Source organism: Falco cherrug, chromosome 2 (genome assembly GCF_023634085.1).
Source record: "Falco cherrug isolate bFalChe1 chromosome 2, bFalChe1.pri, whole genome shotgun sequence".
In the NCBI taxonomy this organism is placed as follows: domain Eukaryota; kingdom Metazoa; phylum Chordata; class Aves; order Falconiformes; family Falconidae; genus Falco; species Falco cherrug.
The window spans coordinates 91,512,553-91,539,586 of NC_073698.1; the positions used below are offsets into that span (position 1 = coordinate 91,512,553).

The following is a 27,034-nucleotide window of genomic DNA, read 5'->3' on the forward strand; positions in this document are numbered from 1 at the left end:
GATGCTTGCGAGACTGTGCTTGCCACAGTCTGGCTTTTCTTGAACCAGTGATGCAGCTGAGTTCCCCGTTTCGGTGCTCCCAGTTCCACTGTTAAGACAGTGTGGGAGTCCAAAGTGCAAACAGCTAAACTAACAAATGGCTTAATACTCTTTTTTTTTTCTTCTTTAAAGTATTAGAAATTATATTTTTAAATGTGTTAGTACTGTAGGATGAAAAATTTAAAATGTAAATTAAATTTGTTGAAATTGTTACCCTTCAAACTGGAGTGTTATCTTAGTGTATTTTAGCAAGTTAATTAGCTATAATTCTAGACAAATCTCTAGAACCATGAGAGTAATTGTTCTCACACATTGTAAAGGTTACAATAGGGAGGCAGGGCCTACCAATCTCTCTCAGCCCCTCAGATAAGTAGGTTTTGAACTCTCTTCATCTTCTTTGTGTAGGAAAAGCAACTAGGGAATGTAGATGATGGTAGCCAGGGGAAAACATAATTGGCTTTTATCAGTACCATCTTAAAAGTTGTAATGGGCTGTTTCTCTTGGAGGAAAAATCTTGAAAATTAGAATGACAACGCCGATTAGATAAGAATGACCAGGCTTCACAAGCAATTTTGAATATCAGAACATTAAAGAAGTATCTGTTTTCAGAAGACTCCCTGGTAGAACGCCTTCACTGCACTGCCCCCGGACCTGGCATTTTGATTTGCTGTAGGAGACCATTTTCCTCAGAATGACAAGCTCTTCCCCATGTGCTTCATCCCAGTGAGCAAACAGCAAACATGCTTCTGCAAAGGGACCCATCAGGCTGCTCTTCACCTCCTTGGGTAACAGCAACGAAGAGTTTATTTTGTGAGAACATTTTTTTGGTTCGTCTTAGAGGTAGTGAAAATTAAGCTGGGCAGCTGTCCCTGATACAGGAAGACCTGTCACCTGGGTTTAGCTCCTTTTGGGGATGCTTTTCATTGTGAAGGGCACAAGTAGTGCCAGAGACAGCACAGTTCACAGAATCTGTGCACCATACTCTTTCTCCTGGCTCAAAGCACCAAAAAGCAGAATAGCAACTGAGGAAGGGTAAGTAGAAAAGTAGGTGCACCTGCATGGAAATTGCTGCTCCTGAATAGTTTGGCTACTCTGGATTGAAAAAGCCAAATTTACTGAGCCCCACCGGAGGCACAGATGCAGCCATTTAGCAAATAAAAGCACAAGGCAGGGGGAAGCATGACTTAATATTGAGGCCCTAGCAATACCAGCATTAGCTGGAGAAAACTAGCTCATTAATGGATAGCAAGTCTCTCACTGGAGGTTCAGGATGTTTGTGCTGTGACTATGCAGTCGTGCCTGGCATGTGTCCCTGATCTCAGGGGAATGGAAAGCTTCTAAAGCTCTGACCTGAAGCACCTGTTCATCTCAGAAATGCAGCTCAGTAATGTGTTTGGGGAGCCCTTACACAAGAAGGGTGCTACATTACTGCAATGGCTACAAGCTTCAATGTTGGACTTGGACTAATTGAGGTATGTTAAAGTCAAGAGGCTGATTTGGTCAAAGTGCTGATTCAGAGCTCCCAAATGTCCCCAGTGCAGCAGGTACCTGTCACCAATGCACTAGCTGGAGCAGCACCTCTCTCTCCAGCTGGGTGCAAGTCTGGGGTAAGCCTGAGTTCTCCCACTCACATTTTCGCTTGCCTTACAGGTCCCCTGATTCAGGCCTTACGCTTCCTCAGCCTTCTGCATAATTATAAATGGCAGCAATCTCAGATTTTAAATCTCCTCGTGTCTTGAATCTGACACCTTCCTGCTCTAGAAATGTGTGTCAGCACCCCACTGACACACAGTAGGGGAGCTGCCCAGCTATGGATGCAGCCCACTGCCTCTGCCCACGTGAAGGTGCTGATGCTGCAGCTCAGGTAAGCTGGTTGCCTTCTGCAGGCTCTGGCTGATCTCTGCAGGCTGGACTGGGATGTTGCTGTGCCTCAGTTAAATAGAAGGCAAATGTGATGCCCAGCAAGTTGGCTTCATGCTGTAGTGGTGAGTGTGTGCCATATGGAAGTCTGCAGCTTCTTTGGGGACGTAAGGAAGAGGATCTGACATTTGTCCTGTATGTATATGTGTGCCAAATTAGTAACCTTGCATTTTACTTTGTTGCTGTGTGAATAGCTAAGAACACTACAGAGCAATACTGAAATCATTCACAGTTTTCCAACTGGATTTAAACTTGTAGAGAAAACGAGGCTGCTGGGTAACTAAAAGGATTACCTTTTACTACTGCTTGTGGAAATCTTAGTGCTATCATCAGCTTAACTCTTTTCTTCAAATAGCTATTATTTGGAATTTCCCAGATCAAAAGGAGAGGTAGATGTTTCTATTCCAAGGCTATTAGCAAAGCGTGTATTGGTTTCTATGAAAAGGTCAGGAATGCTCTGTGCTTTCTAGGTGTCTTGGATTAGAACAGGAAGTGAGTTACTATTTAACCTGGTTTTCACTGCAAAATGCAGGAAGAAACTCGTCGGTACTTTGACAGAAATGTGATTTGACACAATGATGGGCTGAAGGTCTCGCTTCCAGCATTATAAAACTTCTGGAATGATTCCCATCATACTAGCAGATAGATGTCTGAAAAGGGACTGCATTTGAGTGACAATGTATCTGGCTGTAAAACTTTCTAACTGTACAAGAGTGGCATGTTATTTGGCAGTGGCTTTAATAGCCTCGAGCATATGTCACTGCTTTAGCAAAGAATAAATTTAATACAAGTTGACAAAGTAGGGAAAATGAAGCGTCTGGCATTGCACCTTGTCTAACTATGTAACCAGGAGAGCTTCAGGACCAGTTGTAGCTGGTGCGCAGTGTTGGGTACATTCAGGTCCCATCATTAGAGTACTAAGAACTGCACCTAGCCAAAACCAAATATTAAAATCAGACCTAGTACTAATAAGCTCACACTTACAAAGCAAGGGCATCGTGCAAGCAGAGAAAACAGTTGCCAGAGGTTATAGGAAAGGCTAATGTTCTTTGTCTCACTAGGTGCCTTCGCTGCGCTCCTACCAATTACTGCCTGCTTCTACCATGACTTTTCACACTGATAGTTCATGAATGTGAATTACTTGTTGATTTGAAAAAAGAAAGCCCCTATTTTGGACATTGATAGACTTCTTTCTTCACATACCAAGTTCATATTTAATAGATGCTGCAATTTCTTGACTGCCTTAACAAGAAGAAAAGGTGGGTGCAATTTAAGGATTTTTACTGAAGCTGTACTGAATGTCCATGTTTGCTTAAACAGATGAAGTTTTCATTAGGACCTATTATAAAAGTGAATATCGACATAACAGATGAGGGTTTTTTTATTTGTCACTTCAAAGAAATTCTTGCCTCTTCAGGATTTCTTTACTTTTCGCAGTCCCAACTGGTAATACAAACCCATTGTCATTACAGATATTTAAAATGCTTTTAAGCAGCGTTGACAGCTTTGCTTTTGCTAAGCTTCTAAGCCCCATGTATCCTCATGTATCTGGCAACTACAGCAATATAAAAATCACCAAAACATGAATAAAACCAAGCCACGTGTTCTACTCCTTTCCATTGTTTGTACAATATTCGTGCATAACCATGTCATGTTCCCTGCCACAGTCACAGTTTTGCTGGGCTTTCATTAATCAGTAAACAGAACAAGCCTGTTTAAGTGGGATAAAAGTGAATACTCAGGTGGCCTTCATCATGAATATTTCTTCAGTGAGAAATAACCTGAGAAAGGCTAAGTGAGAATCTTGTCTTAAAGCAACCTCTAAGAACAGCTGCAATGAAAGCACTGAGCTGTGACTCATAAAGAAGTCAAAGATACTTTGATCACGCTGAAAACAGGAAAATTAATCAGGCCTAGTAGGAATATTTCTTCTTCTGCCCATGCAAGAACTTTAAGCCAGATCTCTTGAAGTTCCTTCTTATTCCTTAAGGAAATGTGTATTTCTCACCCCTGGGACCTGCTGAATTGTAGAGACCTAACACAAGGAGCAACCTGTTAGGTTTAGGACTGCGGAAGAGAAAACATTTATCATGTGCACAGGCTGTTGTTGAAGGTGACATTGTTGAAGTATTAATATCCAGTACTTGAATACTAAAAATCACAATGATGTAGACAGTCAGCTGAGGACTGTGTCCTCCTGAGTTGGAAGTTTTCTCTTTCTCCAGGTTTTCTTGAGGTTTTCTCTAGCATTAGTCGTCTTAGTGGGGGTTCAGAAATTTCAGGGTCTAAGGGAGACCTTTCTGGATGTGGGCCTGGATTGGGTTTCTCCCATCTAAAGTATAATCTAGAAGCTGTTTGAAATGTGTTTAAAACTGGAGCTAAGTGATTTTCTGTTTGGCTAAATGTATAAAGATTATATTTTGGAGAACGTGAGTTAACTTCTGGCTATAAACTGGCTGTTTGCCCCTCATTTCCTGAATTGAGTGAGGAAGACTGGAGAGCCACAGGTACTTAAATCAGAATAAAGTTTTTAACCAGACTTTGTAAATGCACATGCCTGAGTCTTGCATAATTGGTCTGATCTAGCTGTCTGATAGAAATAATGTAAATAATACCAACTATCAGCCATACGAAAAGTGTGAGCTCTCCGCGTCCATAGAGATTCAGGAAAGGTTGGGGGGGGTTATCCTTCTCTTTTCTACTGTATTTACTGGTGGGTTGTTGGTCTGTTTTATTTTGTTGGTTGTTTTTTTTTTTTTTATTATTTCAAATGCACACAGTCATCTATAAGTGAAATTCTGGTTTTGTGGAAGCTATTGAGAGACCTGCATAACTTCTTCACTGCTAGCCTGCACTCCTTAATCGTTCACGTTCCCAAAGACTTGCCCTGTAACTACTCAAAATCCAAAAGCAGTAACTTTTGATTATAGTGCTGGATGTGCTGGAAGCTAAAGGAGATGAGGAATTTGGCATCAAAGCCAATTTTGAAATTGATTACATTTTGCTGTGTGTTACTTGTGAGCACACAAGAGCATATGTATAAAATTATTATTCTCCAGGTCAGGCAGGAGGAAAGGAAGACAAAGGTGACCCTTTGACTAACCTTGTATTTTACAGATGTCACCCTGTCCTTCATTTGCAAGGGGTGGTAGCGAGCAGATGCTCTGTACGACGTGCTTTCCTGTGCAAAACAGTAGACCTGAATAGAAAGCTGTGCTAGGGATTATATGCTTTGACCCAGCAGTCATTTTCTTTGCCTTCATTCTTGGTTCATCGGTCAAATGAACTTGTGAAGCCTTCCCACTCCCCAGTGAAAGAAAAGTAAGCAGAATCTCTGAGATCTCTGAACCTATGGCTCAGAATCTTGGAGATCTCTGAACCTTGGCCACCGATGCTGATTTGATGGCCAAGGTGGTTTGACTTCACATCACTCTGAGGCACTCAGGTTTCCCCTTGCAAACAGGTGTGCTTTGCTGTACGTCAAGTTTTAAAGCCTGCAGCGTTTTTAGGCCTCTTCATGAAGATTTTCTTGAATTATCTGTGTTGCTCAGCTTCCGTTGTACAAATTTTGAATCTGACTTTTGAACAAAACCAAGCTGTTTATTAGACTTCTTAGGGAGCATCTACAGCATTTTATTTAAACTCTAGTAAAGCTTCTACATAATGACCTTGAAAAAGAAAACCTCTTTTATCTGGATCGATGCTTTGAAATAAATAATCTTATCTTCCGGTTCAGTAAAGAAATTAAATATTTTCTTTCTCATCCACATGACAACAGTAGCTGTATGGTTACCTGGAGACCTGCTCACTGTGAATGACAATAAGCAGGGCAGCACACTAGCAACAGTAATATTACAAAGTCCATTAACAGAGTGTTTGCTGGGAATAAACACCACAAATCACATGGTCTTGGAAGGTTGGTACAGTAGTACAGTGGCTTGCCGGGAAAGAATTCAGACATTAAAATATTTTCCCTAAGGCCTGATCTTCACAATACAGAAAAAATTCTCACATCTAGGATACAGACTTCAGGCTTTCTGGACGCGTGTCTGTGCAAGGCGGCTGTTGCTCCGACAGTGCTTCTTGGAGGAGCCTGTACAGGACACTGCTGCCTGGCCCCAGCTGTGGGCTCTCTGCCTGGGATGCAAGGGCAGGAGGGAGATGTGGTCATGGCTAAGCGTGTGCCCGTGTGTGAGTCTGGTCAGTGCCAAGCACCCATGGATGAACTCCAGGGCACCGCCACACGAGGTGTGATGGATGCCCAGGATGCTGTGCTGGTGGGCAGTCTTCACGAAATACTGCAAGGGCATGAGCAGGTGGATTTGCACTTGGGAAGAACAGCTCAGATCTTCAGGTTTCCCACGGGCCTGGGCATCTTCTCGTTTACTTGGCACTTACCAAGAGATCTGGGCTTTCCCTGACTCTGGGTAAAGGGGAGGAGCCCCACTTACAGCTGAAAATGTTAAAAGTGCAATCAAGTTGCAGACTGACAGTTATGCTCCTGGTTCTAGTGTGTGTTTCCTATAAAAAAAGGGAAGCTAAAGTATGTTGTAGCTGTATATGCATCGGGGGAAAGGTAGCACGTCTGCCTGTGGCATCAAACTTTACATAATTTGCAGCTCAGCTTTACCGTTTGAACTGTTAAGTTTGTAGCCCTGGGAAAGAAAGGAATAACTCGCTTCCCGTTAGCCCAGTTATGCCTAGAGAAACAACTGCTGCTCAGGGATTTGCAAAATGGAAAAAAAATAATTTAAAAAGGTGGTTTCAAGGGCATCTATTTTCTTTGGAGCACTTACTGTCTTTGTGAATTGCAGCAAACATGTCTGGTGTCTAGGTGGTAACTAATATTCCGCACTAAATGGATTTGATAGGCACAAAGTGCTGCCTGACAAAATTGTGGCATCATCTTTGTGTTACTGTATAAGAGCGAATGTTGACTTCTCGGGTTTATGCTTGGTTTTGTTAGGCTGGGTTCTGTGCAACGGCAAAAGGTCTTGGAAAGGTGTATGAAAACTGAATGTTCACTTCTGGCCTGGACCTTTGAATAGGCAACTCTGGGGGCAGAGTGGCTCTTTTTATAACCTTGTTATGCCGTGTTTCCAAGAGGAAAGAGTGCTGTATGACTTAGCTTTTTTTTCTTCTAGATGTAACATTTTTTGTTTGCACAGAAACAGTTCAAATATCCCCAAACCTGAATCTCCCATTTATTCTCACTTGAGTGACTTGCATGACCTGAAGGTACTGTTGCTCAGTGGGAATGTCAGGCATACCAGCACTGAACCGCAGTTTCTGAAGATTCAGTGGCAGTATATAAAATAAAGCTTCTGCCTTTAAAAACACTCCTTCCTTCTAGCTTCAAAAGAAGTGTACAAACTCTGAACAAATTGCACTGGGTTAAATTACTGAAAATGGGTATTCAGAATGTGACAGCTTGTTAGGAATTTTTTTTTGCACAAGGAATAGTGAGGATACTGTTTGGAAGACAAGTGAATGTAGTTAAGAAAAGGGGAAAGTATCCCTTTCTTAATTATACTCATGTAAAGTATCTACTAAGACAGACTATCACTCTGTTTCAAGACCAAGAGACAGACCTCTCAGCAAGCAATTTAAAACAGCACCAAATGTTAAAAACTGCAAAATGAAACCCAAAGACCTATCTTAGACCTACAACAAGCTACATTTTAATAATATCTAGAAGATAGAAAAGGTTTATTTATTATGTCTCCGTGGCATCCCACTAAGCAATTCCAGCCTACATACTTGATCTAAATTGACACTTCAACAATTTTCATGATGACAGAAAGCACCACACCATGCATCTGTTGTTCTGAACCCATTAAATTGCAGGTTTTTGCATGTATGTTGCTGAAAGCCCAGGAATGTTCTCGAGTAAGATAAATGCTTTCCTGTGTAAATAATCCCTTAACTTTGCCAGTGCTGTATGTTTAATTTCAAGTTTTAATACCAGCTGTTCAACAAGTTTCCTATAATGCAAACAAATACAAAGTAGGATTTGTATTGGGGAGGATCATAAGCTTATGTGCTAGTGCTTTTTGTTGGTCAAAGGCTTCAATGTGCATACTCAGTATCTTCTAAATGCAGATTTAGATTTTTCTCCCATTGCATCAGCTGATTGGTGCATTCCTAGATCAAGGCTGATAGAGTTAGAGTTGTCATGCAAGTTACTCTTGCCCCAAGAGGAAAGCTGCCAGGAATGAGTGGGATCTCTGGTGGCCATGGTATATATAGTTCCTCCAAGGTCTCATTTACTACTGTTTTTGCCAAAAAAGCACACATACCCCCAAATATGGACCAAATCCAACAGTTCATTTGCCCCAAACTCTCCAAAACGAAACAGCTTTGCCTCTTAAATTATTTATCCACATTCTCTCTAAAATCCTTACAAGCCTCTAACCAAACAAGGAACACAGCACAGCAGTATGGTATTGTCATGTTGGAGTGTTTCTCGGAAAGAGTGGCTACTGTAATTCTTATTATGGTCACCAAAATCGTGGTGCCAGGCACCTAAAGATGAAAATACTGTGCTGTAAGCCTTTGGTTGTTGCTTTTGCTGTATTACAGTGAGTGCACAGTCACAGTATTAACCTCTGATAGCCACGCAGAGCCACGCTGCAGCAGAAGGTGAAGACTGTGTAAGACTTCTTCTATCACAGTGAGTGAAAAATGAGATGCAAAAGCTTTCCAGAAAGGTTTACTGCTTCAAATACAAATTTGAGGACTGCAGTTTTCCACTGTTCCTTTGATTCCAGGAGGCCGTAGTCTCCACAGGGTATATCAGTGTCCTTTTGACAGCTGGGGTACAAGGCCCAGGTACAAAGTCACCCACCCACCTGCCTTTCACTTGCTCTTGTGGCATCGATCAGCAACTCGCCCGCCAGCAGTGCCAAAGCTGAGGCTAACAAGAAAAATGTGTTTAGAAAATGGGATGCTCAAAATTAGTGTTGTTCTTCCAAAGAAGCCAGGAGCTGCCACAGAGTTTCTAGGAGCTGATTTTGCCATGATCGTTGGAGATTTTAAAGAAAAGAGACGGGATGTAAAGATGAACTGTTATCCAAACTTCTGATACAGTTTGTCTGTGGTCAAAGTCGTTCAAACAATAACGTCAAGAAGAATTAGCGGGGGGGAGGGAAGCCGTGGTAGCGGTTGCCTTTGTCTCTCGGGAAAGAGCAGCTTTAAGGCGCCCGGAGCAGGCAGCCCCCGGGCTCCGGCGGCCCGCAGGAGGCAGCCCCCGGGGCGGCGGGGACCCCAGCCGGGGCCGAGCCGCTCCTCACGGCAGCCGGCGGGTACGCGGCTCCCAGCGGCTGGGCGCGCCGAGCGCCGAAGGCCCCTCGGGGCCGGGGGACGGCAACAGCCCGACGGGCGGGTCGGTCGCTGCAGCCCGCCCGCCTCAGCCTAACCCCTGTAACGCCCCCGGGAACCCGAGCGCGGCGCACCGTGCCGCCGAGTGAAAAGGCAACAGCCGCAGCAGGAACAGCGAGTAGCGGGCGGTGCGCGGGGCCGCTGCTTGCGAGGGGCGGGGGAGCGCAATCACAAACGAGGCGCGATCGCCCCGACGGTGCTACCTGCCTCTCAGTACCGCGCTGCTTTGGTCTCGGCGGGGAACGGGGCGTTCGTCCCAGGAAGGCGCGGCGGGGCTGTCCGCCTGTGCCGCCGGTGGGGAGGGGGAGCCTGGGGCCGCGCCGCGCTCCCCTGCGCCGTCCCGTCCCGTCCTGTCCCGGGAGGGCGGCGTCCCTCCGCGCCGGTCCCCGTGCCCGCCCGCCGGGGAGCGGTGCCGCCCGGCCGCGGAGGCGAGGGGAGACGCGCAGGCGGAAGGGCCGCCAGCGGGGCGGGTGGGAGGCCCCTCGCCCTGCGCCGCTGGAGTTTGCCCAGCAGTTTGCGATGGGGCGCGGCCCCGCCTGAGCACCTGCCGGCAGCCACCGGCTCCCTCAGCCCCTGACGCCGCTATGGAGAGCCCGGCGGGCGGTAGCGCGGCCGCGGAGCCAGCACACCCCTGCGCGGAGCCGGAGCTGCCGGCCGAGGCGGCGGCGGGCGGCGGGGAGGCGGTGGAGGGCGGCACGGCAGCCCCGCGGCCGCGCTGCCTGCGGGCCGTGTGTGTGCTGAACGAGCCTCCCAAGGCGGGCGCCGGGGCGCGGAGCCCCGAGGCCGGGGCGCGGCAGTGCCTGCTGCGGGCCTGCGAGGCCGAGGGGGCCCAGCTCGTCACGGTCAACTTCGGGGAGCTGGACTTCGGGGAGACGGCGGTGCTGGACGCCTTCTACGACGCGGGTGAGCAGCGGGCTGCGGCGGGGCCGGGGCTGGGGCTGGGGCTGGGGCTGGGGCTCGCCCCTGCCCTGTGCCGCCTTCCCGCGTTGTGTGGGGCCACGGCCGAGCTGGGGCAGGCTCGGCAAAGGTGGTGCCGGAGAGGCTGGAGAAGAGGGGGAACGAGGCAACCGTGAGGGGGGTCTTGAGGAGGGGTGTAGACCCAAGAAAATGGCAGTGAGCGCAACCTTATCTAGTGAGAGCAAGAGCCTGGTCTTCAGGAGCATCCTGCCACATGGAGGAGGAGGTGTGAGAAAAAAATCAGGCCCTTAGACTAGCTCTTTCAGTGTGTTGCTCCAGCAGGACTGTGGATCCTACTGTACCAACCAAGCCTTAAGGAGCTGCAAAACTCTTGCTAGTTTGTTTTGCTAAGAATTGTCTTCCAGCTCCCGGTTGGATTGGGAGCTTGGAGTGAGATGTGGCATGGCTTGGCCAGATGCTTCGTGTGCTAACTCCAGACCTGGATGGTGAAATTGGCTTGCATGCGGCAGGAACAGGGTGATCCAGCATTGCTGTGAACAAGGGACTGTAGAAACGCACGCTTGAGGAAGAAGACTTGTGAGTGTTGCCCACCCTGTCCAGGCTCCAGCTGGTGGTTGGTGTCTGATGTTTTCAAAAGAAAGCTTCTCCACTCAAGAGAAGTGGCTGGCTGGGCACTATGGCAGAGAATTGCGAGCTTTTTGACCAAGCAGAGGAAGGCCCTGAGTCTATAGGTATTATTAAAATGAATCAAACTATGTGGACGTGTTGCAGGCATACTTTATCTCATAGCCACATGAGCAGGGATTAGGAAACCGGGGCATTCACAGACTCCAAAGAGGGAAAGTACTGTTAAATCCATGTTGATGATTCACAAGAACTTAGTGAAATAACACTTCTTAAAACTTTAGTCTTATTTTGAATTTTCATATGATGATGAGTCTATTTCATCCCCTGGTAAGTCACCCAAATATTGAGGAACTCGTATCTGTTGTTACTGTTGTTTTTTAACTTCTCAGTCATGGGATTGTGTTGTACCTCTGCTGGCAAGGTTGGCAAGTGTGTAATAAATATACACGCTTTGTGTCTTTGTGTGCCTTAGTACACAACCATGAACTAGCAATTTCTTTGTCTATCTCCAGTGTTTTTGTAGCCCTTCTGAGGGTAAGCATAATAGTGTACTCATAAATGCAAAATTATTTCTCTGTTTCTACTGATAGTCCTATTAATGTATTATGCACACACTGCTCTGCATTGTACTGAGAGCTTGAGGCAGTTATTATTTAAAATGTTTTCTAAAGTTGCTGCATTCTGAAGTGAGCGCCTCTTGTCTGGGAATGTGACCTACCTTTGCAGACTTCTGCACAGAAGTCATCTTGTAGGATCAAGATCATTTTATCAGTGATTAATATCACTTTGTAATAGTAAAGTGCCTTGTCACTGGATACTCCCGCAACAATCTCATATCCAGGTTTAGTAAGCAAATACTTTATATCATTTTTAGTGTCAATTAAAAACTAATTGCATAGTCCTGAACCAGGAATTGTTCTGAAGCACACTGTTCAAAATAATCTTTGTGTGGATTTCTTTCTAGATTTCTTGAGACCAGCCAGGGGGACAACTTTTTAATCTGTAATGTATGCCTTCATTTGGCAAACTTTTTGGTCAAAGCATTCTTTAATGATAAATTACCTGTATTAAGAGAAACTCAAATGTATTAACATGAGTCACCTTTATCAGCCAGACCAGGAAGCTGTCAAAAAGCAGAGAGATTAGTTTTCAAAAAAATATATACAGACAAATTATGTTGAATGTGTTAGTACTGTTTTAGAATTAATTTGCTGTCAGAGTCCTAAATTAATTACCATTAACTGCAACATTACCATGAAAATGCAAGCATCCTTAATTTAAAAAGTGCTGTTAAGTGTAAACAATAATTTTCTTTATTTTGCTGTTTTGTTGTTTTGATATTTTAATAAGTAGCTCTTCTAGCATCAACATTTTTAATAGCTTTTTTATTCTTGCATTGCAGCAGTTACTGTCTCTTTTTAACTGAACATCTCTGTAGTTTCCTTTTTTTTTTTCTTTTCTTTTTTTTTTTTTTTCTTGTTTTGAATAGTCAGGCTGTACTGACATTTGTCCCATCCACTGGAGTTTTCCCAATTCCTATACTATATCTAAGACTGATGTTTTGAGAAATCCTCTGTCAGAACCTTGAGTTAAAACCTATAGAATTACGCTGGCACATTGAGGTGAATGTCTTTATCTTGGTACTTGCTGCTTCATTTCTTCCTCCTACATGCTAGCGATGGGGAAAGTTTTGCTTCCTTTAAGTGTCATATAGAATAACTGGATCCTCTTGCTTCATTCTGCAAAGAGGCAAAAAATATGTTACACTACTTACTTTATTGTTTTCTTTCCCTTTTTTCTTTTTTCTTTCTGGTATCGACTATCAGTGGACCTAAATTTCATATTGGATTTTCATTATCATGGATTTTAAAGTGCTGCCTCTTTTTTTTTTCTTTTTTCTTTTTTTTTTTCTCTCCAGTTCTTCTTTTATATACAATGATCCATCATTGTTTCTGGAGAATTTTTGTTCTGCCCTGCTTGTTTTCTTGTTCTGTGTTGTTTATTAGTGGCTTCTCCCTGCCTCATGTTTTTGAACATATATCAAGCTATTATCCAAAAATGCTGAATCTGATAATTGTTCATTTACAAGCAGCATTCTGAATCTGCTACCCTGCAATTTCTTTAGCCTTTGAAAAATCAACCCTTTTTAATTTTTACATTTTATAGATACAATTAATTGTTGCCATATTCTTTTTCCAGAATATGTGCTGGCTTGGTAATGTTGGCATCTATTCATTTTTTAACGAAGAACAACATTAAGAATGGGTTTTAATTTGAGCAGTTCTGTGGCTCATTATGAACTTTCTGTTAGGAAACTACTGTGTGTTTCCTTTTAAAAAGAAAAAATCTAAAGAAGTTTTATTACTGCCTGTGTAAGATACCGAGGAGATGTTTCCCATATGGTGAAGGTATCTATTATAATATATATTTACTTTCTGTACACCATGGGCAGAACCTTGCTCTGTTATTAGAGTGGGAATTCTCCACAGGATGTTTGCCCATAGCCATCTTTTGGTTTAGTAGTTGGAACCTTAACCATCTACTAACGCTTAAAGACCAAGCAGTGAGGTCCATCTCATTGTGAATAGTAACACGAGGTCTTTGTTAAGAGTGCTATCTGTTATCCCTTTCCCCCTACTCTGCCTGAAATGGTAGCCTTTTAAAGTCATAAGACAACCCCGTCTCCCCTCTCTGCAAGCTTATCCATCTGATTTAGTATGAATCTAAAATATAATGATTCTTGGAATCGGTACCTTTGATGACAAAACCAGCAAACTTTAAGGACTGGATGCAAAGAAAAAGATCAACAGGAACCTCCTCTTCCTGTCTGCAGGCAGATTTTCTAGTAGATGATTTTTCAGTAAACCACTGAGTACTGCAAAAAAACCCTATATTCCATAATAAGAATATGATGTCTCTTTTCTCCTTGAGTGTACTCATTACTGACTTCCTATCATTTGAAATCTTGTTATGAACAGAAGCGTGACTTAAGCCTTTAGTTATTGCAGACCAGCAGGCAATGCTGAATGACCCTCATCTTAAGAAATCGCTGAACTTTCTCAGATGCTTTGCTAAATGGGAAGTACAGCACTTGAGAGTTAGCCCTGAAGTAAGGGCTTGATAACAGAAAGATGAGGTCTCTTTGCTCTGTATATGCTAGAAACAAGCTGTCAACAAAGTAATTTATGTTATGCAGAAGCAGGTGATGGTGTCTACCTAATAGAGAAGCAGCAAGGATGCTTGCATGCATTGACCGTATCTCTGGGAAGAAAGAGAGGCAGTATTTTTAGACTGAAAGCCACAGATACCAGGCATTAGTGTGAAGCTTTTTTGCACAAAATAAAAGCAATTTTATACAGGAACAGTGAGACTAGGAGCTAAATGAAGATCTAAAAAATTCTTCAGAATTGTCCCATGTAGAAAATAAAACTGCAGGCAGTGTAGTGCATTCATCAACAAGTTAAGAGAGAGTGAAAAGGTGAGCGTGGCTTGGTTAGTGATGTTACAGGTAGAGTGATTCAGCCTTTTTGTGCTCTTGCCATAGCTGCAAAGGATCTTTCTGTTCTGGATGTACTAAGAAAGCAAACATGATGTCAGAGTTAAATGTCTGACTTGTGCCTATGGAAGGGTGATGCTAAATAGAAAGAGATGTAGCTTTTACTGCTCTGCCTGAAACTTCATCAAGACTTCTTGCCTGAAGTGCCACGGTATTTGTCTAGAGTCTTAAGTGAAGGAGTGGCCTCTACAGTTGTATGAGTTTTGGTTCTGTGAAATCCTGTTTCTGTAGCTGATCGTCCTTTTACCTCATGAGGGATGTACAGGAATCTGTTTTGAAGCTTGGAATATTTCTTCAACCATTTGACCACAGCATTTAGAGGTGACTGTAGTTGCTCTAAATGTCGGCAGGATGAAATTTGACTAAAAAGAAGACAAGCTAGAGAGAGACTGATTGGAGTACTGAAGAATAAAGCTAAAAGTTTGCCTGAGAAAAATAAATATTCCTCTGACAATCCAGGAAACTCTGTCAAATCATTTGTTAGTATAGTGGAACATTCTGAAGTCTGTTTCTGTTGTTTTGCTATGTATGAACTTCTCTAACCAGCATCTGGCATAATAGGGCAGCCCCAAAATGCACTGTCTGATATCTGTCTCTGCAGCTCCGTCTTCACTCAGAGCCAATGTTAGACTTGGGACAGGGCCCAGACAGAGACTGAAACATGGCTCCTCCTTACTTCTGTGCTGTAGTTGAACCACTCTTAATATAACCCTAATATCTTGTCCCTGAAACTTTTTCTTCATGTTACACCAGGAAAGGGGAAGGAGAAAATGTATATTCCGGAACGTAATTGCCAGACTCTGGCAGCCACTGAAGGAATCGTTATTGCCTGTACCCCACTGCCTGCTCTGAAGGACAGTGTCCCCACTTCAGAATTGGAAGGGATGCTTCAACTTCTTTAGCCCAAAGGCTAGTAAGTCAGGGTATAGTAAATATTTGTCACTGGTTGAAGACAATATACAGCAAGGTAACTAGTGTTGCTGAGCTGGAGGCACATGCTTGTCTTGCTGACTCTGCCTCAGGGACTGTAATCTCTGACAGAAGGTGAGAGTCATTCTCAGAGAGCTGAGGCTCCTAAATAAACTTCGACAAACCTTCTTGCCACAATTTGTATTTGCCCCTGGGCATGACGGTGAACAGTGGGGAAGGGGTTAAGGGTTAGTTCTCTGAAGCTTACCTCACCAGGCAGAGTCTGTTGTTTTTCTGAGGAATGCTTAATACTTTTTCTTTCTTGTTCCCTCCAACTGGCTCAAATGTATTTGCTTTAAATCTCAGGAGATGTATATACTACAGAATACAGAAATGTGAAGAGAAGCAAACCATCTTCAGAATGGGAAAATGATGGCTAAGAGGCTAGGGCTGATTGGGGTGGATATTGTGCTGCTTTAATACAACAGCAGAGCTTTCAGGACCTGATCCTTTATCTCTGTGTGGTACTGCACATCTAGAGCGACTACAGGTGTCTTCAGCAAAGCTCTGCATTGTGCCATCAACCTAAATATTCTGATAACAAGACCTTGTAATATACCACTATTGTAATCCTTTCCTGTCCAAGTGCATGAGTTTTAAAGGACAGTAACAAGCCTGATGCTATCCATCAAGTCTATATGTTACAATACATCTCAGGTGCTGTGGGACGTGTTACATTCAAGAAGTTTATTTTGCTTTAATGATATTAGTTGGGGTCAATTTCCAACATGAAGTACTGCAAAAAAGCTTAATTGCATTCAGAGGTTTGCAGGCTTTCGCTCATCAGTGGAGAACACTCTTTTCTACCTGGTCGCCTGTGAAAAATGGCTTTGCCTCAACCCTGTTGCTTTTTCTGCGTGTAACCTGAAAGGCTTCACTTTGGTTCAGCTTGGATGTATTCTGTGAAATATCTCCTCTAATGCTGGCCAAACAAGCTTAGAAACATGCAAAGAAATAACCATAAATAGGTTAGGTGGAATTCAGTAACATTGCTTTGGTATATTGCCACGGGCCAAATGCAAGATCAGAGCTGTATTCAGAGAGTGATGAAGATGTTAAAAGCAAAAAGAAGTACCTTGATTCTCTCATGGAGAGAGATTCTGTTTTATTACTTCTCCTTTTGGAACTAACATCTCTTTTTAGTTGTGATGGGTCATATGGAAAAAAATACTGACAATCCAAACCTAGTCTGAGTCCTACCTTTTCATGAAGCTTTGAATGAAGTAGTTTGCATCTCTAAAAATCTGGTGCTAGCCATGCAAATTTGGACTTCTTTCATAGTTCCAAAGTGAGATTATGTATGTGTGCATGCACTATCTATGTGAAGTAACTCATTTCCGTGCCATGACCTTTGGATAAAGGAAAAAAAAAATAAATAAAAAGAGGAATGCCGTTCTTTTTTTCCTGTTCTTTCCTCTGCATGGAACTTACTTGCATGAAAAAAAACAGTAACAAAACCAAAAAATAACCCAACCTACAACTGTCCATTTTCTCTGCTTGTCTTGCTCTCCTCCTGAGCTTAAATATTAAATCTGAGAAGACTTCTCTGAATCTGACTGTGAACCTCGTGTCGCTGGGTTTTGTAGCTAGGAACACATCAGATGGTTACTAGGTGTTGAATCAGCTAAGAAGGAATCTTCCCCCAGAATATAGTACAAATTGTGTGTGTTTCTAGTTTAATTTACTCTGAAAGTAATATTTTGCACTGTATGATTAAAAGCCTTGTTGATTCTCACTTTTAAATGGGCTTAGTTAGAAGCTTTTATGCCCGTTACAGCCATTAGGAAAGATTTAGAAAATTTGAACATGCAGGGTTATTCTGAAAAGATGAACTGCATGTACCTTGAGCTGCCTTTGATCCAAAGACCAATTATTGTCACGCTTATGGCCTTGAAAACACTGCAGTTAAGGTGGTTTTTGTTTAGTTTTGTTTTTTTAAAATATTGCTTAAATGTTTTTTGAAAGTGAAACTTTTCTGCAGCATTTTCTGGAATTCTTCATATAAGTAAGTATTGTTCTGACTACTGATAGGAGGGAAAAAACCATGCTGGCTATGCATACCTGTCAGCAAATTCTAAAGGTCACTTTTCTGTTTTGTTTTGTTCAAGAATGATACGCAAATGTGTTTTTCAATATAGTTCCAAAGTTACTCTGAAGGAATCTGCTCTGCCATTTGGCCCAGAGATTTTGGCAAACAGATCTGTGGTCCTGCTTTGTTGCATTTCAAGTTGACTCTTGGTGACATCAGAGAGCTCCTGAAAAGCAGCCGTATGTGAGGCTGACAGGCTTGGGCCAACAGGGTGGGCATGTGATGTTTCTGATGTGGGAGCCTGGTTCCTGGCCACTGGTCTCCTTCACAGTGACTGCATGCTTGTTTAGACTTGCCATGCCGTGCGTAGCATATTCTTCATAGGTTTATAAGTTGTTTCGGTGAGACCTGAGGTCACAAAATTAAGTTTATTTTATTTTTATTAAAAAAAAGGAAATATTTGCTTGTGTGGGTTAATCACACTGCTTTAATTTCCATCCTCCCATACAATAGGCAAATTATGATAGATACGTGGTTGCTTATTTTATGTTCTGCAGTCATGTTCTGCTTTTATCAGTGTAATCGTACATTGCTTTTTTTAATTGTCAAATTATATTTGCATGTTAACAAATGTCAATGCACTCCCTAGATAAAAAGTGATGTTCCTGGTTTGCAGAACTAGAAGCTTGAGGTAGAGCTCTTCTGATGTTTAAACGATGCAGAGCTCGGGTGAGAACTCCAGACTTCTTGGCTTCCTGTATATTCTGCTCATAAGATGCCCTCTGTTTCAGACTCGCTGGCTGTCCATGCTGCTGCAAACCTGTGTGTGCCGTTGGTCCCTGAGGCATACTTCTAACCTGACTCACACGGAGGAGCATCCCCCGTGGTGGTAGCTTGGCCTAGCTGCTGCCTCTTTTCACCCTGCAGTGACGTTAAGGTGGCTGCAATTAGTCAGTCAGGGTAGGTGTAGGGCCTTTCCTCGGAGGACCTCAAAAAGATTTGTCACTTGCACGTGAAATCTGCGAATGTGGTAGGCTCTGTTTGCTTTGCACTTCAGCAGGGCTGTGAATTGCTGTAGCCTCAAGCTACCTTTGAACAGCAGTGTGGGTGCCTGCCCTGAGCCAAGAGAGGGAGCGCAGCTGTTAATTTATCCTGCTCCAGGGTGTAGGCTTGCTATAAACAGCATAGCTCCCATCTCTGCTGCGGTCAGTGGGATTTAGCTGGCAGTTGATGGGCCAAACGTGCCCCACAGTATCATTTCACCTAGCCTGTCGTCTTTCTCTTAGGAGTGTTGCAAGTACCTTCACCTTTTCCTGGAAGGTTGGGTTGGCTATAGAGGCATGCCAGGAGCAAAAGCTGCATCACTGTAGTCTGCAAGGGGGGACCCAAAGCTGGATCAATTCTGACACTTAGAAGTATTGGATCACTGTGTCATGATAAACTGTGCTTGCTTTTTTTATTCTTTATAATACTCAGCCAGGCAAGGTAAATGATTCTGCTGTGGTGTTCAAGGTGGCAGAACTGAAACTTTTCAGCTGTTCTCTAGTAAAGCTTCTGAGCATTCAGACTTTGGTCCAAGTCAGTAGTTCAACAACAGTTATGCCTTGGAGCTCAAAGCCAAATGGGATTCACAACTTTAAAAAAATGTACCCCAGCTTTTATTACATTGAAAGTGCATGATCCCAGCCTTGGTAAGCATGATCTTTCATGGACTGAAGCAAGCCCTGATGATAGGCACAAATCCAAAACAGCGTGTTAAGACTATGTTCCTAACTTTCTGCTGATCTGCGATGATATAGCTAAGTCCAGTATTAAGGGAAGTACTCCAGTTTTTCATAGCTGAATTTGTGTGCATATAGTTGTGTCTACTGTAGTATATGCTGCTTTTATGCTTAAATTATTTTAAAAAATTCTTCAGTATCTTTTTAAGGGAAAAAACAAATGGTATTTGTAAATGGAAGTATCTTGAAGTGCTTTTTAACCCTGTGTTACTCTGTTCTTTTTTGTTTCATTTTATCAAGTGATGGAAGGAAATGTCTAGACTCTGCTGTTAGTGTTTTTTCTTCTATTTAGGAAGAAATGCCTTCATGCACAGAACTGTAGGTCAGTCAGTGATGATCGTTGGCCTCTCAACAATTTGAGAAACTTTGTTCACATAATATTTAAAGCTTTTGAGGTCTAAGCCCAAAATACATTAGTTCTTGAAAACAAAACAAACTCCCATGTAAATCGGCATGATAACAAACTTTCTCTAAAAATCTTCAGTTTCCTACTGGTGGCAGCAGTGCTTTGGTTCCATGAATTGTTGTACTCCATTGCCTCCAGGCCTGTCAAGAACGGAGTTGTAGATTCAGGAAAGTGATTGTGGAGAAAATAACAGGGGAGTTACATTGTTTACATTTGGGATAGTGACTTATTTGCCAATTGATTGCTCTCCTGTTTCCTCTCTCTCTTTAAGTTTGTTACATAAATTTAGTAGCTAGCTCAGCGAGAAAGAATTGTATTGAATCAAGCATCTTTACCTTAGCAATCACAGAAAGGCTGCAGGTTTTGTCTAATGCAGAAGAATATCTGCCAATAATCATTTCACTAGTGTGAGACTAGGTACATTAACTCTACTGTTGCTGCCTTTCTGTCACAGGAGCTGAAGAAAGAAAAAAGTTGGGTGTGGGGTTTTTTTGGTTTTGGTTGGTTTTGTTTTGTTTTTTTTTTTTAATTCTGCTGATTTGTGTGTGTGTGTTGAGGGAATAGATTTCTTGTTAGTTTTGCCTTTTCTCTTGAGAGTGACAAGGTGAAACTGGAGTTGGGAATTGGTAAATGAAAACAGTACAAGGCTGTATGCTGACTGTGTGTTGCTTTCCAGCAGTGCTAGACCAGTCCTCTCTGCTGCTCTAATCTTAGTCAATAGTTAAAATTTGCAGGGGAAAAGCTAATGCTTACAATGGCATTACTGTTTGGCGCTAGGCTATCTTACTTAGCAGAGCTTCTGTGTGCATAATCCTGTTTAACAGAGTAACTGTCCATTTTAATCAGCATCATCTCTGTCTTTTGTGGAACAGAGTTATTTGTTTCAGATACTTTTATTTGTAAATTGACACTCTTCAGTCTTTTTAAGCCCAGTTTGAGAAAAGGACATGATTACCAAGCTCAAAGCCTGGCATTGTGCCTGTTGCTGCTGCTGTTGTTTATGGTCCTTAAGACAGCTGACAAATTATGGGTTGTTGTCAGGTGCAGAAAGGTATCGGAACCAGAATGAAAAGAAGTCTGAAAATGGTTCAAATTAATATTTTTGTTTTCATGGTAATTAAGTTTTAAGGTTGATAAACCTAACTTTGTGATTATTATAACCGTTACAGAACAAAACTAGGTAAGTCTTCATATTGTCTTTGGAAAACCAGAAATTGCCTTGATATTCTGGCTTGCAATTAAGGCACAAAAGAATGCTTGATTATTTTTAAATTTGTATTACTTTTTTTATCCTTTAATGCCTCTTCACATTCTTTGTTTTGCAGTAATGATTGCCTCTGAGAAGATACAATACAACTTCTGAGAAGAATAACAAGTTAATTTCCTTAAGTCTTGGTATTTTGGACAATTTTAAAGATGCATATTCAGAATTTAGGATCTTAAACTTTCTTGCAGACTCCCACAGCAACACATTCACAAGGCACAGATTAGCAATGTACTGTTCATCCTTTTCCTTCAATATGTCTTCAAATCTGAATTTCCAATTTGCAGTCACTGATTGCTATTCTATTGTGTCTTTAATCAATCTGTGGGGCCTCAGATCTGACTGTGGTAGTTGCTCAACCCTGACTTTGACTTGTGTTTCATCAAAGCTGATAAAGCTTTAAGGATTCATGAAAAATTAATGCTGCAATGTGTTGAATAGATCCCTTCCTTCTTCTGGAGCATATGCTGATATTCATGAACATACTCACTGTTGTCATACTCCCTGAACACTTTTCACAAATCCCTTGGAAAACATGCTTATTTAGTCTTGTCTTGCAAGCCTAATACTTAATTCCAACTAGTGAACAGCAGCCAAACTCTAGCTCCAAAGGAAAAAGCAGTAAACGCCCACTTTCAACAGCATTTGTTATCATCTGATAAGCCTGGGTGTCCCATAGTCATACTGCAGTCCAGAACACGGTAAAAAGGATGGTTCTAACGGTGCAGAGGCAGCCCTGTGACTGCCTGGCCACAAGTAAGAACCGTGCTGTAAAAGCACAGACCTGGTTTTCTGGCTTGGTCCATAACTATATAACAATCTGTCAGACCACTGACTCCAGGTATTCTGCAGCAGAATTTAGCGAATGTCACTAGTAACATTCTTTCTTTAGAAGCAGTGCAACATAGGAAAGTTTGTTCAGTCTTCTCTCCTATCTTGGAGGTTGCTAATAAGATAATAATGACACGTACTCAGTTACCAAACAGCATTCCAGTGATGTCGATTTTTTTACGTACAGTCTGTCACAGTTAATACCATTGCTGTGATTATAAGAACTTAATCTTTAAGTGAAGGCTAGTTTAGTCAAGTGAAATCGGGCAGTATCAGAACGGATGGGAAGGTTCTGCTGATGTATGCTGAAGATACACAGCCAATGTGTGTCAAAATGCCTCGGGACTCTGCACAGTGTTTGGATGACCTGGTAACACAAATTTTGATTTTCTTAGAAACTGCTTGCCATCTGAAAACATCACTGCAGTAATTCATGTATTTCTTTTTTCCTTACTGCATCTGAAAGTGCGCTTTTGAAACCAGCACAGACTCTAGTGAACTAAAATTCAGTTTTGTCCCTGCTCCATGGCTCAAGCCTTACTTACAGGCACAAGCCTGTAAGTTCTTCCAATCATTTGCAGTTGTCTTTTTCTGCCAGTTTAAAGTTGTAAACTAATTTAGCAATACAACAGTAATATGACAAACATTAGGTTTTTTTGAACTACTGAATTCTGATCTATGAATTATTATACACTACATTGTGATCACTGGGGCAATGCAGAGAAGTGGTGCTAGGGTGAATATGCATGAATGTGGGGTAAAGCAATCTGTCTTAGTGTCATGGCTTGGCACCCATCCTTTCTACAGAAGGTGCAATACACAGAATTCAGAAATCTTAAAAAAGGGAGAATTTACTTAGTAGAAAAACTTGCACATTAATAAAGATTCTCACAGCTCCAGCAACATTTTCTTAAGTTTTGAGTTTGCTCTTCTTTGCTGATCATCCCCAAATCTCACTTTGGTCTTTCCGCAAAATAAGAAGAAAAGGATGCCCTATCAAGAAGTACCAGACCTTTCATTAAGTCTGTTTGGGACTTTGTACAATGGAAGTACTCGTAGACTACTGATTTGAACAGCAGTGTATGATATGATAGAACAGATGTGTGATAAATAGAACATTGCAAGAATTCAGCCTCAAAACAATACTTGTAGAGTTAAATTTACAAGGAAAAGGTGAAAAGAAAAAAAAATACACCATTGAATATTTAAACTGAGGTGTTGTCAGCATCCATGCTGGGATTCATCTTGTGACAGCTTTAAATGTATGAATATTTTGAGGTGAACCGTTCCATGTTATGTTTAATGAATGCTGGAGACCATATTTAGAGGCTTGTAAAATCACAGTTTCATGTGATTCATTGTGTCTGATGAAGTACTAATATTCCTCTGACTCTACAGAGATCTTATGATTTATTAGCTTTGGGTCTCTTACTTTAGTTATAATCTTAGTTAAAGTAGGGAAATCTGGAATGGATCTGCTGTAACAATGAACAAGCTCTGTTCATATTTAGTATTTCCTGTCTACGTGCTGGAAGTAATAATGTATATTGTATTTATAAGGTAGTTGAAGAGTAAGTAGATAATAGTTGTGACTTTGCTTTCGAAAGACCAGCTTCTACTGAAACTCTAGATTTTATTGATCGCTACTTAGTGCCTTGAAATAGATGGGGTTTTTTTCTCCCCATTTTTTTAATGAATGTTACCTGGTTTTGGAATTACAGTGTTCAGTGGTAGGGATTTTTTCAGTAGCACATGCAGTCTTTTAGGCTGGCACATAAAGCTTGTACTGTTTATAGGAAAGTTAAAAACAGCAGTTTGAATCCACATCTGCCCAGCATCCAGCATATTAAATGAAGAACTCTGTATCTATGTGAGTGCAAGTCTCTTGGCTCATGGAGGATGCTGTGGCTTTATGTAAATTTTATTTTCATTTGCATTTTAATAATACTGCTTTTTCTCAATTAAAAATTTCTCTGTGTATAATTTATTTTGCTTTTATGTGGGTCCTAAATGACAGTCTGGGAGTCTATCAGCATAAAGAGGAAATCTGTAATCTACTTATGAGGTAGGATACCTCAGTTTGATTCGTACAAGTTCCCAGTGCTAATGATGGAGAAGTCGCTTCATGTCTGTTTTGAAAAAAATAAGCGTTTAGGAAAAATAAGAGATTCAGAGTAGAGTAAGAAAGTCTAATTTGTCTGTGTATGCTGTATTTTTTAATTCATAAAGAAAAGCATGAAGGTCTTAGCTTAACCCAGACTTAGGAGCTTTTAATGTACTGAAACTTTTTTCTTTCCGTTGTAGTGCCTATTATCTTGGTTACTTTTCTTATCTCTTATAATCTTTTTGGGCAGAAGATAAAGCTCAGCATAATTTTGTTTTTTCAAATGTTTTTGATATATGTTGCTGGCCAGTATGTGACCTGTTGGAGATGTGCAGATTTGGCAGGTTTTTTCGGCTCCCCAGCCAAGGTATTCAACATTAAATGATGGGTAACTTTCAAGTGGTTTAGTTTGGATAAATGTCTAAAAAGTTTGGAGCTTATCTAAATCTCCTTGGCCTAGAAATGGATTTGCCTGCAGTCGGGGAGGAAGGAATAGCCTTTCTTGTTGAATTTTGTACTCTTCTCAATTTGATTTAGACCAGATTATCCCGTAAGTGATCTTTTTTTCTTGATAATTCATTCCCTTTCGTTGCCTTTTAAGACCCAGTGTAGGAAGTGCGGAGGTGTAGGAAAAGTTAAATAAAGCTCACCTTTCCTCTCCCCCCCCCCCCCCCCCAGGACTACAGGCAAGGTTCAAACTAGGTTCAGGGTTGGGGTGTTTTTTCTGTATGCTCTCTCAACTGGCTAGCTCAGCTCTAGTAAATGTTGCTGCAGTAGAAATAGTCTCATGTGACACTTGGCACACTACTCCTGCAGCAAGCAAGTGTGAAGTGCCTGTTTTTAATTTACTCCACTGTTTCATTTCTTGTCTGCTGATAAATAGGGCAGAGAAATGACAGATTTTGTAGAACTAGTAGGCTCTTTGGCTTAGAGAAAAATTTTAGGAAACTATGTTATCCTTAATGACCTGTCATCATAGTGAAAAGCATGTGAGACATCGACTCATTATGGTTGTCTAGCATCTATGTCAAAATTTTTAATATACTAATAGCATATAAATGGGGAAAGTTTTTGAACAGTATCTTTCTCAGATAATCTGTGATGGGTAAGTTGGTTTTTTTAGTGTCCTGGATACGTAGATTTGGAAACCTTTTCCAATCAGTGATAATGAATTTGGGAAAAAGCGAGAAGTAATGTGACTTCTTTGGATCTTCATTTGCCTAATGTCTGTGAATAACAAAAAGGGAAACAAATGTAGATTATTTAAATACGCTTTGAGAAGTTTTGAATGTTGCTTTGTTAGTATTCATTTGGGTAGGAGCACATGGGAAGTGTAAATGTCTGTCTTTTTTGAGGTAAGATTCAGGCGTATTGATTGCTCTGTAGATGCTTAACTGTTTTGCAGGTGGAAGAGTACAGATGATGAATCAGAGACTATTTGAGTTGTAACTCATGCTGAGGTACAATTGGATGATAGAAGGGAACAGCTTATGTAAAATATTAGGAATTCTCTCTAAAGGCATTGGGTTTATTACAAACTATCTTTAAAATGAGGGCTGTCTTTTCAAAGCCACTTTATTTGTGTTCCAGTGGGGGTGTTTTGATTATGCCTCTTTCCCCAAATCAGAATCTCAGTGAATGTATGGTCACCAAGTCCATCTCTGAGATCTCGGGTTATGTGATTAGGCTAGCATCACACAGCAGCTGTGAAAGAAGCAGAGGTGGAGTTCAGTTTCATTCAGCTGCTGAAGCCATGATACTGCCTTTTCTCTTCCTGCAGTCTTGTCCGCCCCTGTCATGGTGTCACTGCTCATCTTCTGCAGCCACTGAGGCAGGTGGGAACTGCTTTGTTCCCCCAATACTCCACAGTTGCTTGTCTCCAATGAGCTATGGTGTTTGAAAAAAGTTTCTTAGAATGTTAAGATTCTTAAGCATATTTTAACAATAATTAGGTAGTGAGTATAGAGTATTTCACATTATATATTAGCTTTTTAAAGGAAGGATTATTTTTCCTGAAACTTGCAGTCATTAATAGTTATTGCTTTTACATTGTACACAGTCAAATGATGGATGTCAAACTGCAATAGCGAAGTGCTTTAGTTTGCCTCTTTTTTTACTTCTGTTGGGTGCATGCTTACAAAGTTTAAATAAGGGCCACTGTAAGTTTAAGTACTTTGTTTTGACACTCAATAAATGAGATTATAAAACAGTGTGGATGGCCATATCTCAGTGGTGTTTGTGTGTGTACTATCTCCGACCAGAGTCTTTCTAGTCCTTACAGAATCAGATTTTTTAGTTACAGATGCAAGTTTGTTTTATTATATGATATGTAAAAAGTGAGTTTTCATGAAATTAAGTTTTTAACCTTTATTTCTTTTACTTGTTGTAAAGTCTATTGGTTTCTTAAAGTACTTTTCCAGGAGGCTAGTGGAAAGCTGGTAGCTGATACCACTCACAGGACTGATTAGCTGCCGTGACAGAGCTTCTGTCTGTTACTGTGCTACTGCTAAGTTAGGCAGAAATTATCAAGTTGAATATAGGTTGCAGGATAAGAGGAGGGTGGAATGGGGAGAGAAGGAATCAGAACCGTGGGTCATGGGAAAGAGGAGTTGCAGGCAGGCCTAAGCATTCATCTGCCTGAGCCATGAAACTGTTCAAATGGCTAAGATCCAAGTGATGAGATCCCTCATGATTTCTAACCTAGGTGTTTGAAGGCTGTAATTTTACAAAGAAGTGGTATAAATATTGATCACTATTGCCTATCACGACTTTCATATTTCATTTATTAGCAGCATGCAGACCTTGGCAGGACCCATCCGATATGATTGTGGTGGGTAAATAAAGATCAGTGACTTTGATTCTAGTGCCAGAGTCGTTAAATTTTAACAGTCCTTCAAGGTGGCTGTGCAAAGAGGTGTGTACTTGAGTGAGTTTCCAGTGACAGTGTGTGTGTACGTTCTTTTTTGATTTGGTTGTGGGGGTTTTTTGTGATCTCTTGCACCACTGTGAGTTAGCTCCCTCAGGCTTGAGGCAATGTAGCTCCCAGGACCTCACAAGCTACGGTATGAAAGGGGGGGGGAAGGTAAAGGCTGATACTGGATTTATTATCAATGTCATTGCCTTGCAGGGAAAGGTAATGCTTGCATCTGACTTGAAGGTAATTTTGCTGAGAATTTAACTTGTGTATTAACTTCAACGATAAGCCAGGAG

At 41.7% G+C, this 27,034-nt stretch overlaps 1 protein-coding gene across 1 annotated transcript in view; it reads left to right on the forward strand.

Annotated features, from left to right (window-relative positions):
* The first annotated feature begins 9,923 nt into the window (after positions 1 to 9,923).
* MAP3K15 (mitogen-activated protein kinase kinase kinase 15) overlaps positions 9,924 to 27,034 on the forward strand; it is an 87,266-nt gene continuing 70,155 nt past the window's right edge. The window contains exon 1 of the mRNA XM_055702548.1: positions 9,924 to 10,242. Coding sequence (XP_055558523.1) covers positions 9,924 to 10,242 — 319 coding nt within the window. The remainder of the gene's footprint in view (positions 10,243 to 27,034) is intronic.